This window comes from Bactrocera oleae, chromosome 4, assembly GCF_042242935.1.
Source record: "Bactrocera oleae isolate idBacOlea1 chromosome 4, idBacOlea1, whole genome shotgun sequence".
NCBI lineage: Eukaryota > Metazoa > Arthropoda > Insecta > Diptera > Tephritidae > Bactrocera > Bactrocera oleae.
Genome location: NC_091538.1, coordinates 71,177,285 through 71,190,288, shown reverse-complemented (window position 1 = coordinate 71,190,288; position 13,004 = coordinate 71,177,285). Strand labels below are relative to the sequence as shown.

General features: G+C 39.1%; 1 protein-coding gene across 1 annotated transcript; it reads right to left on the bottom strand.

Moving 5' to 3' along the window:
- Positions 1 to 202: 202 nt before the first annotated feature.
- Positions 203 to 1,302, bottom strand: LOC106614899 (trypsin beta). The gene has a single exon (XM_014231249.3). The coding sequence runs from the start codon at positions 1,134 to 1,136 to the stop codon at positions 219 to 221; it is 918 nt and encodes a 305-aa protein (XP_014086724.2). The 5' UTR covers positions 1,137 to 1,302; the 3' UTR covers positions 203 to 218.
- Between the last annotated feature and the right edge of the window lie 11,702 nt (positions 1,303 to 13,004).

Sequence of the window (13,004 nt, the reverse complement as noted above, 5' to 3'; positions counted from 1 at the left end):
TGCTTTTTTCATCTGCATTTATAGCTAAACCACTAATATGAACTTTTTGAAGTAGTAAAATGTCCACACAGGTACCAGGACAGTTTTTTTTGTTTTAAATGTTGGTACTTTTGCAATAAATCAAAAGATAATCCGTATTATCCATTAAATAATTACTTTATTATATATTAATTGTTTATACAATTTTCAACTTATTGCTAGTTACAACTTTTGCATATTTAATTATTTGTGTTTAATGTGCCTGTTACTGTCGTAATCCAGGTTCTATAACTTGATACCTTGGTGTAAACTCCGGGGTAGCCAGCGCGCGCGCAGCCATAACCAAAAGACACAATACCGTACTGTATGCCTTGGGTTGTCAAAGCGCCTCCAGAATCGCCCTGACAGCTATCCTGTTTTGGAGCAGAGGCACATAACTGTTTCCTCGTAATTTTACTTATTCCTCGGTATGAAGTTGAACATGACCTTTTATTCACTCGAAACACATTGACCCCACGCAAATATTTCGTTGGACGAAACTTACCCTCGGTTACTGTACCCCAACCACTTATTAAATATGAAGTCGGCTCGTTTGTACTCGTCGCCAGTTCGACGGCTTGTACATTTGAATTAAAATTGAATGGTCGTTTTGTACGTAACAAGGCTATATCATTAGCAGAAGTTTTGGGATTGTAACTGCCATGAAAGAAGATACGATTGATAATGCGCAACTGGCCGCCGGTTTTGAATTTGTTAGAGCCTACGCGTACCGCATACCTTTTACCACCATTACCATAGACGCAATGAGCGGCGGTCAGTACCCAATATTCGCCGATAACTGAACCACCACAAACGAAAGTGGTTGATTGTATTACAGCCGCCTGCCAGGGTACTTCGCTGATGGAGATCTGGCGGCCACCAACAATTCGATGATTCGTGGGCAATACAATGCTGGGACTCGAGATTGTATTATTGCTGGGTTGATTGATTAAAGTAGAGTTGGTGAGATTAATAACAGTTACGATAGGCTGGGATGCATCACTTCCTACTTCGATAAATTCCAATTCAGCGTCCTCTTCTTCGCTATCTGCATCCGTTGCGCATCGATTTAAGGCACACCAAGCGAGTAGAACGAGTAGCGTTAACGTCCGTTTCATCTTCGTTTTAAAATAGAACTGCTTGTTAGTTGTCGCAACGGCGTTTTGTTGACCTTAGATGAGTTTGCGATAATAAGTATTTGGTTACACTTCATTAATATTTTAGAGATTTTGTTTTTGTACTTATAGACAAATTCGATTGTGCGCAAGCGCGTGCATATTTTAGCACATCTAAACGAAGAACAAAGAAAGAGTAGAAAGTATTTAATTAGGTTAATGGCCAGTTAATAAGTATACAAGAAATAAATAATAACCAATTCTGAAGCTTTTTGGCAAGAGCAAAAATATATTGAGATATGCGTTTGAAAATGTAATATGATGTTCGATCTATCTTCGTCTTTACCGCAAGGAAAATATATAGATGAGGTAGCGATAATTTTTAGAAAAGATGAGATATGGAGAAAGAAGTGGAGTTTACTGAGAAAAGCGTCAAGGCCGCGCTTAGATATTGAAACTAATCGATTTAGTTTACTTAAGTATTAACCAAAAGTGACCTAGATATTGCAGAAATATTTTTTTTTAATCTCGGACCCGTCGCTAGAACGTAATATCTAAGCAAATGGTACGCATTTATTTGCGCTATCTCAGAACATAGGAATCTTGAGCTAGGGCGTTCGATGGTTTTCTCTTTCATCGATAACCTTTTTATCGACAATTTTAATTAATTGCTTTTTTTGTAATTCTTCCATAATAACTACGAAACTTGTAAAAACAATATCAATAACAGCAAAATCATTAAAAAAATATATATGAACAATTCTACAATAACATTAAACAAGTCTTTTATTGTAATATTTTTACAGAACAATTAATTAGGAAACGAAATTAAGTGAAATCGCTTGAGGCGAACATGCCACTGGTTCGAATGGAAAGCTCCAGCTGCGCTCCGTTGGGACTACAGACACCAAGCAGCAACATGGAAGCGATGTTGAAAAGCAAAAAAAAAAACGTGTGTCCTGCTGTGCTTACAGTGAACGTAAAGAACAACGATTGGAGTCGCACTTCTGCTAGCTGTAAAAGTCAGACAGCAATCGAAAACAGGCGAACGACATCAGCATTCAACAGCAGCAGTGGCAGTTGGTCGAATGAGCTTGTAATTAAGTTCGGTTTCCAGTTGGCGATTCTACTTGCATGCCAATATAAAAACAAAAAAACAAAAAAAAAAAATATGTTGTAGCCTAAGCCCAGAAAAACCCGCCCAAAACAGCCAGCGAAATGGCATTGCAGTTGGAAGAGGAATAAGCATTTCATTTGCTTGTCGACAGCGTACACAGTAGCCCAAGTTTGCTGCAAACATGCCAGTCACAGTTGCAACAACAGTTCTATTAGTTTGTCCCCGCCTATTGATAAACGCGCAGAATGCTGTTTGAATTAGCTGCTTGCCAGCCGCCGCACGTTTCACGATTGTAGATCACAGGAAACATGTTAATCCATCTGAGTGCCCTCGATGGCGAATGCACGGTAAGCTAGGAATGTGCCTGTGACTTGACAGTTCATGACACCGTCCGTGCAAGGCAACATGACATTTGACAGTCGAAATGTCCGCTGGCCGTTGGCCGATCAGTGTTTCAGGACGAGGGCGCAGCGTCGACAAGTCTGGGATTTCAATTGGCAATTAGAAATTGGCATCAGGTAACTAACTACTTTTACGCTACCACATATTAATGTGTATTTGTGCGATTATTTGCACTTCTTTATAAAGCGGACATACATAGTGCTTCTGGCATTTACATGTTGCCACCGTTCGTTTCAGGCGCGATATTAGTGCTGATGTGACACAGCGAGCGGCAGAGTGGCAGTTGCAACATGCACTTTACATGCATTGCGCGAATTGACAAGATGGCAAGATACGCGATACGCATCAGCTGATGAGGCAATGGAAGCTGTTACAACCCGAGCGCCACAAATGTCAAATGCCAGGTGATGACAGAGCCGATTCGGAAGATAACATAGAAGCACAGCGATGCGCACTTGTGTAGTTGAGATTTAAATGCGATAAACTGTGATCGGATGTGTAAGAATATTTGAGATGCACATGTGAGCGGAAATAGAAATACGTATACTTGTATATGCAAAAATTATTTAAGTTATTGCATCTTCTGCATTTTGATGTCTTTATTAAATGTTTGCTTATATTTTGAGAAACACAAAATTCTTTTTTTAATTGATAGTACTTATTTCGATTTATAGAAAGCTCTGATAAATACTTTCAAGTATTGGAAAAATTTAATATATTATTGCTCTTTTATCAAGGTTATCTCAACTTGGTATACATTACCGCAAACTCGCATTCCGAAACTATTAGCAATAAAGGCTTTCAATTCAGTTTGTTGCTAAGCTCTATTGCAAAAATTCGATTAGTTGGCTCACTGATATATCACTAGATATATTGAGTAGTTCAGTAATGTTTTGTTGAATGACATAAAATATTTCTTCGTAACTCCCTCAATTTTCCTTTAGCAATATCTGTTTTTTTCAGTAGCCATTCCGCCTTTAGCCATTGCTGTGGGTTTGATCCCTTTTTGTTATGCCTCGAACTGCTTTTTATTCTACTAAGAACCTTTTTATACTCTCGCAACTTGTTGCTACAGAGTAAAATAGTTTTGTTCACCTAACGGTTTTTTGTATCACCTAAAACTAATCGAGAAATAAAAAAATTTTTCCGACGGAAATTTGGTTCTAAATGTTGGTGATTTTATCCGTAAACCTATCTCTAAACTGGATCATCTGAAATTAAAGAACCAAACAGATTTCCTTAAAATAATGTTAAATCTAGTAATTAATCGACGGAATAAGCAAAATAAATTTTTTTGACAAAACGGCGGTTTCTTCAAAAAAAAATTGATTTTTCACCGAAATTTCGGCCTTAAATTGTTTATAAAAACAAAAACATTTATCGGAGAAAAAAATCTTCAATTAATTACTCAAAAATATATATAAAAAGCTGTGTTAAAATTTGAAACTAATCGGTTTAGCCGTTTTCGAGTGATGTTGGTCACTGACTTTGAAAACACCATTCTGAGAAAAATGCGTTTAAAGTTTGGCCGCTCCGGCTTTGTACTTCCAAGCACTCTGAAACGCCTTTTCAAATTTGCGTGTAACTTCGAAAATATTCACTGGAACGATATGAATGCCTTAAATATATGTACATTAGAAAAAGAAAAATAAAAAAAAATCGATTGTTTGAAAACTCTAACTGTATGTAACTCCTTATAGTATACATTATCTAACTCAGAGACAATTGCTCTAATTTTCCATTGCTCATAGTGAGGTTGACAACCCCTAAGTGATATATCCTTCATCCATTTCACTTGGACGATTATCAGAACACTTTAACGTGCCTGCTATAAAGCTTGTTAACCATAAATAGGCACAGACATGAAGCAGAAAATGCATGTACGACCACCACAGATTACTTTGCGCCATTTCAAGTCGGATACAAATCAAATTCTATGAGTCTCGTTATGGTCGTAAATTCATGAAAAAAGGAAGAATTTAATATGAAGTGCGCGGAATTTACCACCATAAAGATTACTATGTAACACGGAAAGCCTGTAATTATTGCTGAAAAATAATTTCAGCAGCGGTAGCCTCGTTGGAGTTTGTAAGGCGCATCGCTGCGACTGCAATGGATATCGGACCGGTAATGGCGACTGGCCGCCAGATGCTGCGGTAATGATATGCGTATAGGTTGTTGTTGTTTCAAAAATGTTGATTTGTTTCTGCTCGCATACGCTGCAGTAATTCTAGACATTACATGCTGCGACACACGCGCTGCCGCAACGGCAAGCAGAACACATTCCGGACGCCTGCAGATTTCATAACAAGTTTCGTTACAGGCGTTCGGTTGAAAGCTTTAGGTAATAACGTACAAGTATATGTGCGTACATATGTGTATATGATTATGTGTACACGGTCATATTTTAATCTGTAGAACAAGCGAAAATGTTGTTGCTTATGAAGAGATATTTTTTCGCAGATTCTTATCGTAATAAGATGCACATCAGCACCAGCGGCAGCTAAAATAGTTAAGCCTCTGCTATATCGGTAGTTGCGTAGTTGCAGCTACGTATCTATCGCGTTGTTGCATGCATGCCCGCTTGTTGCAACATATGCTGCATGACACTTACTTGCGTGCAAGTTGCAAGTTGCTGCAACAATCGTCGATCGGCCATTAGTTGCTGCCCAATGGGATTTGACGGCTGACCGCCGGTTAGTTAGTAAAATAATGGGCGCTCTGATGTGGCGACATGGCTTCGGTCGCTTCAGTTTTCGTAACAACTCATTGCTGACATCACTGGTTTAACACATTATTAACAAGGTACTCGCAACTTGACAATCTTTTGGGAATTCGACTGCATTGCCAGTTGTGTTCTGATATTTTAGCTTGACGTTTTATGAGTGTTGACCTTAAAATTAATGACGTTGCCCATCAAAGTCGTTGCCCGTTGTCGTGTTGAGTCATAATTATTAAAAAAAAAAAAAAATATTGGGTGAGTTTGTGGTCAAACAACTCAGGAATTCATTACATTAAATGCAACCGAAAACGGTTTCTCCGAATTACATTTTCGAACAATGTGGGGAGATAATCTGTTAATACACAGTCAGTTTGATAAATTAGTAAGTTTGAATTTACATTCAGCACCAGCAATAATAAATATCGGAATTGCCAAACAATTATTAGTCGCAATGTGATTGTGCACCACTTTAAGTAGAGAAATACTTGATATTATTTATGAATTTCAATGGTTAAAATTTGCTTTACGGAATTCCATTGAGGCGATTTTTTTGTACGCTTAATGTATTTAAAATTAAAAACCTATAAAGGGTACGCTTAATGAGTCCAAACCGACAATATTCTTTTTTGTTTTTATTTAATATTTTTTTGGTTTTTTGTAATATTTAATAATACTCAAGCAACTTTGATTTTTAAAACACACCGATCTCAGCTCAAAATATTTAATTTTTCACTTCGAGTATGGCTCGTAACCTCTACCTTTCGAATTCGAAGTTATAGCCTTACAATCATACCGCAATGATTAGGCGAAACACGAATGATTTTACGTAAGCTCTTTCTTCTTGTAAGCGAGTAGAGAATATTCTGTTCACACAAAATCGAAGTTTTGCTCCACTGTGAATAGCCCCTTAAAAAATAATAGAGATATTTCTTGAATACAAAAACCAATTATGCATATAAGAGTTCGTACCCTGATCTGGTTTGGTATTCGACGAAATTATACAATCTTTGTTCCAAACTGTTGTACGCTTTCTACGACCTCTCACTGCTGAGATGTGATCTTATTTATATATTTCGCCACCATTTAGCGGGCAGCTTGTGAAAGCAGCTGCAAGCGAAAACCAATTAAAATACTGCCTCCTTCAGAGTAATTACTGAAATATCATAAACCCACAAGCACTTTACTGACTTGTAGGCGCTGAAACGCCTGACAGACCTGTGAATGTTGTGTGTATTTTGACCAAATTCTGAATATAACGGTATATTTGTATGTGCATGTGTTGCCGCTTGATGCCCACCTTTAGGCGAAAGGAAAAAATGACAAAATTACTATTGCAACAATTGTTATGGTAAATGCGCCATGGAACATTGGCTGGCGCAGCATGCCACAGCGAGAGGTTTAAATACTGGGTAACTAGTTACATACATACATGCGTACGCATTTCCATAACTGCATAAATACATACATACACAGTACTTACATACGCATGGTTATGCATATTTCAAGCTACTTGTCAAACGATCGATTCTAATTTATGATTTCCTTGGGCGTTAGAAACTGGTCTGCCGCAGCGATTTGTGGCATTGTGACAGCGGACAGTTGAATATGCAACAAAGTTGAAAACCGCGAACAATAAAATCTACAACACGAATGACATGCGAGCAAACCAACAAAGTATCCAAAGTTGTGCTTAGGACAATCGGGCATGGACAGCGATTGCTGGTATACTGGGTTCACTGAAAGCTTGTGGTGCCACATACACAAAATCACAGCTATGCAAATCTACATAATCATATTATAGGTTAGCTTTTCTCTTCCAAAGGAACTCTTGCCTGGGGGATTTGCATACTTTGCCACGCTGCGGGCGTTGTTAATTTAATTCAATTAACAAATAAAAGAAATAAATCAAAGCTAGGTACTGGGCAACAACAACAAATTGTAAATGCATAAAGTAAACTTTTGCGACGAACCCACAAGATTTGCACGCAACATGACCATTTGCCGCATGGAACGGCGGGGCTTCTGACCTGTTGTTGCGTGTGTACGTTTGCGCTCAACATCTGTCTGGCTGCCGAAAGTGTGCCGCCAGTCAATGCCCTTGTTACCGCACGCACACAGCCACACTGGCAGTCGTGTTTGTGTGTGTACGTGTTGCTTTTCTGTCGTCAGCGTTGCATTTGCATTTCAGTCTGTGGGACCACCCTGCTGCCAACTGATGGCGATTTCCACGAGAACCAGTTCATATTCTATCAGAGATTTGCATTAGCCAGAATGTAGCCGACCAATTAAGCTGACTTTCAAGCTGCTGCTGCAATCGCAACTGTTACTTGCAAATGACCGTCAAATTGAAATGGAAATACTTTACGCATCCGTTTGTCTTTAGCAGCCGCCCATTTTGCGTGCGTTTGAAATTCCGCAGAGCCAAGACAGTGGCAGCTGCTTCTGCCTATGCATCTCTGCTTTCTACCGTATCGCGATCAATTTAATTTACTTGACTGCTACGATTATGGATGCGGCAAAATGCAGCTTGTAGCTTGCGGCGAGCAATTCGATCCTCTGGGGGCAACAGAGTCGCCAATCTGGACCATGGCATAAGTGGCATTGCGACATATTTGTCTCCGCACAATCAACCACAATCACAACTACCATTGCACTTGCTCTTGCAAGTATTTCCACTTTGAATTCATTTTCACAATCATTGATTGCCTGTTTGTCTATTTAGTTTTCGCTATTAATGATGATCTCTGCCGACGGCATTCGGGTTTTTAAAGTGTGAAGCCTAATCAGTGCATTTGATTGACATTTCAGATGGTCTATACGAAGAAGCGCTTTATAGGACAGTCCTGACGCGCTTTATATACATTTATTCGGTTTTACTGAATTCATAAAATTATGGACAATTAACTTTACATATAAAAAGATAGATGTTTCAGAGATTCTTTGTTGATAGGTCTCCGAAATGTGTTTCCTATTTGAAATCAAATTTTTTATCTTTGATTTTTTTTTCGTGAAAATAGTAAAGCTGGTGCTCTCTGCATCTTCTTTTTCTTGTTGTTCGCACGAGAAATGAAGAAATATTTTTCTTTTTAATCATTGGCTCCTGAGTGATTTTCACCGTTAATTTAAAGCAACTAATCTCGTTTCTTTGCTACCACCGGTTAGACCGAAATGTAATTTTTTAGATCTATTACGTACCCCTGTCATCATGATGCACAGCGCTTCTTCCTTTTATTTTGCTCGACATTGTCAACAGTGAGTTGTGAACCAAAACGAGATTCTACGTCCCTCATTCACTGCCAGATTTATTCACTAACTTAGAGCAAGTTAATGTAAGGGAACTTTTATCAGCACATCACCCATTATCTCTTCACTCTATATGCAAATTTTCTTTTCAAAACCGATCTCTGGAATTGTTCAATGTCAAAATCAGACGTATGTACAATTTTAAAGAAGATATTCTTTAGTTTAATGCAACAGAACGAGAACAAGGCTTCGTACCTCGTTAGGTTGTCAAGTAGTTGAACAGAAGAGTGGAGTAACGAATTTATTTGAGATTACAGATTTCGATATTGAGCTGTCTTTTTTTTCTAGACCAGTACTCCTTATCGCACAGAAACTCACGCGCATCTCGACTGTATTAAGTTAATGGTCCACTCTAATGTTCGGTTCAAAAACACACAAAGGCCCACACGGGTTAGTTCACATATTTCTCCTAAAATGTTTACTGCTGTCTAGGCACATCTTTATACCTCATTATTCAACAGCTAGTTAAAGAATAAAGTACGAGGTATTTAACACACTATACGAAAGATTAGTAGTCTTGCAGATATTTTTCATTATTTTGGCTTACCAAATGTGATAAAGTAAAATGTTAGTTGCAGTGATAGTGTTAGTTCCATTTAGAGAATTCGAATGTTTTCAAATATTCATTTTTGATCCGCTTAATGTACACCACTCGAGTTTTTACTCTATACACATCATAAATTACACTTAATCGCTTTACAAGCTTTCCAATATTGGCAACGCATTACGTTAGTTCCCTTCGAGCCAAAATCTTGCGATGGAAATAAATTGTTGCCATGAATTTGTGCAACAGTTGGCAGGTATTATGTACAGAGATGCACAAACACAACCAAAGATAGAGTTGTATTCGACACCAGAGGAAATTAGAATTGCAAATTGTGATCGCGACGCTGCAATTGCCAATTCAAATAAAGTTTAAACACTAAACGGCTTTTATGCAAATTACCGACGAATAGTCGAAACCGCGTGCTGCCGCCACCACAAACCACGCCACAGCTCGAGGCGCGCACTTTAATTGAACAACAAGCGAATCGGGCAATAAAGGAGACAAAATGAAAGAAGCAAATATAAAATGCAGTCAACGGTGCACAGCGTTGTGTTTGTATGTGGCGCGCATGCGGCCTTGTTGGCGATAAGCGTACAGCGCAACCAACCAGTCTCTTGCCAATTAAGCAAACGGAAATTCGTTGCAGCTTCAATTGGACCTGAGCTGTCTGGCCGAAATAGGAGCACGCAGGTAGCATCTGCATTGGATGAAACGTATACGCGCAAGGCATAACGCGTAACGCATCTCACTTGCTTCTTAGCGGCATTTGTGGCAAAGGCGACAGTAAGCGTATTTATTAGCGGCAAGGCATTTGAATAAGCGCACATCTGCCGTTTCGAATTTAATCCGTGCCGCTTAAAATGCTAATCAATGTCTGATCATCATTAATCTTCGCGGCCTTTCTGACGGCCGCGCGCGCGCCCAAATGCCACTTGTCTTGTGCGGCCAAAGTGCGCTGATTGTCGCTGCGGTTAGGGAGTTTGGCGCATGCAGTGGCCGCCAATTGCAGTGCAATATCAACCATTCGCTTCATACTCTGTAATCTGTAAACAATTCTTAATTATTATGCAAATCAGGCGGCAGAGCACTCTCATACGCTATGCTTGCCGCTCCACCATAATCATCGCCATTTATATCATTTCATTGCGGTCGCTTGTTTTTGTTGCTCTTAAGTGCTGTGTGACAGCCCTCAAATACAGCGCGGACTTTAGTGGTCATGGCTGTGGCATAGCCTTGGCATGGCTTTTAAAGTTTAATGAGCAATTAATTGCCTCGTCTGAATGCGGAAATGCCGAGACAGCAGGTAATAAGAAGCGTAACATCTAAAAGCAATCGATACCAATTTGATGGTAATACAAAAATTGCGTTTTAATACGCAAATGTCAGCCGTAAACGTATAGGCAATATAATTTGAGAAAAAGTGAACGAGTTAAAATCTCAGCAAACAACTCACTTTGCTGACCAGTTTACGTAGCCTGAAAGACGCGAACGTTGGGCATCCTTAGCTGGTGCAGTCGCCAATGACGTGCACTCCTTTGTTCCGGCGCGGTTTTGGTCAACGGACGTGCAACGCTTGTCGCTTTCACACTCTGCTTGCCGCGTGCCAACTAAACTGACATTAATTTATGTCGTTTAAACACCGCGGTTATTCGCTTGCCGGCATTCGATGTGACCGCAAGATTCGCACCCACGCATTCGCCACTCACGTCGGGCGCTTTCAAATATTCAACACATGCGACACTTTTCTGTTTGCCGCACCTAATTCCTTCTGAGCGCTACGCTTATGAAGATGTCTCTGCGTTGCAACAACACGGCAACATGGCAGTGCGCGTCCGCGAGCACCACAGCGTCTGTGTCGTCGGCATTTTTTGCATTGCAACGCGTCTATTAAACGAAATGACATGCTACGCAATTCCACATAAGCTTGTGCGCACAACGACACAGCGACACGTAGGTAGTGGACATATTCTATTACAACCACACATTTGTGCATACGTTTATGCAACTCGCGCTTTACTTAAAGGCAACAAACACAACACTTCTTGCAGAACGCTTGTACCTTGAGGATTTTGCATCATTGGAGATTTGGGTATTGTTCGCATGATCGTGGCGCTTCGGCGGAGGTAGAGAATGTTGTAATGCGTGTAGTTAACATATTTCTCGTCAGCTTCGGGCCAAGAAAAGGCAAGCGCTTTTTTTAAACCGTTTGCAGTGTTGTTGCATCTTTGTGGCGTTAAAATAAAAGTGAAAGCCGGATTTTATTTTAATTTTCAAAAGTTTTATGCTTTTATTTGCATTGAATGTTTGATAAAAACTTTTATTTTTTTATTTAATAGATGAGAATATGGGTAATAAATGTAACGGCTTTAAAAGCTGTCTTCGAAATCGGAATCATTATTGATCATTTGAAGGGAAAATCAGCAGAATATTTGAAAATCAATGTGACAGTTTGCCAAGTTCATTCATCCAAAATCTTGAATACATATAGTTAAAGCCTTCGGGTCTAAGTTATGCAAATTATCCAGATTTGTAATCGATCAAGATCTGTCAACTCAGAATTCCTCACAATTACTTGCAGACTGTTTTGTCGCGCCATTTATTATTATTTGGTTGAGTGAGATCTAAAATGCGACAATTTGGCCTCACATGAACAGCCTAAGTCCAAAAATTAACGGTATGCATCAGAAAGTAAAAGAAAAAACCGGTTAAGAAGTTTGGAGCACATTTGAAGTCATTTCCCCAGTCATGATCTCTACGTATTGAGGGCAGTTACCTAAATTTCCTAGTGGTAATTTGTAAGCTTGTGTAATGAAAAAAACTGTGAAACAAATAAATTCATACAAACGTCAACCAACACCGTTGAACACTATTACATTTTTCGTCAGTTTAGAGTATTTCCACGGATTAGCACTCACGAAATGCAATCTGATTATTACATCGCTAATAACTTGTCCGAATCCAGACTAAGGAAACATGTACAAATCCTCATAACAACATTTACATTGCGTTATGAAAAGTGTGGTTGTGTATGTGTTTGAGTGTGTGCTGTAGTTTTGTACAAGTATACCAAGATCGATGCGCTGCTTTTTTTTTTGTGGCTAAAGCGCGGAGATGACATGGAACATGCATTAAGGCGACAGCGACACTCGAAATGCGGTAACTAATTAAAAATTAATTACTTTGCAATGCCAGCTAACACTTACGTGGTTGTTAGGGTTGTTGCAAGTAGGTGTGATCTTTGCGCTACACGCTCGTGGGATGGCTTTTTGTAAAATATGAATACACACTTGTAAAGTGACAAAAGTGACGGCTTAGCTGGTCGCAATTTTGTGTTATCGATTGTATGCTTATTAGCTTTGAAGAGTTGTTTGGCCAGGTTGTCGTCTACATGATGACAACCGCTACTTTTTAATATGGACTAATAAATAGGAAGTGCTTATTAGATTCTTAAGAAGTTGGAGTTTGATGTTTTCTTATTAGTTCTACAGAGTAGTTCTACAGAGTAATTCAAAAGAGAGAGAGACAGAATGAGGTTCTGAATTGTAGCTACAAAACTTCACGCATAGAAGTTGAATCCACAAGCTGTCCATAAATCCGTAGAACCATATAAGTACCTGTGAATTTGTTGGTTGCGTTTGTGCCACATGTTTCATCAACCTGTTGGTTCATTGGTGAGCCTGTCAATTGGAAAATTATATGTACTTTGTTAAAAATGATCCAGATGACTTGCATGCAATCTGGTCATTACTCATACGCTGTACACTTTTTTGCACTCCGTTC

What these genes read in the sequence shown, in the direction of transcription:
- LOC106614899 (XM_014231249.3), bottom strand. Translation starts at nt 1,136, where the DNA reads ATGAAACGGACGTTAACGCTACTCGTTCTACTCGCTTGGTGTGCCTTA.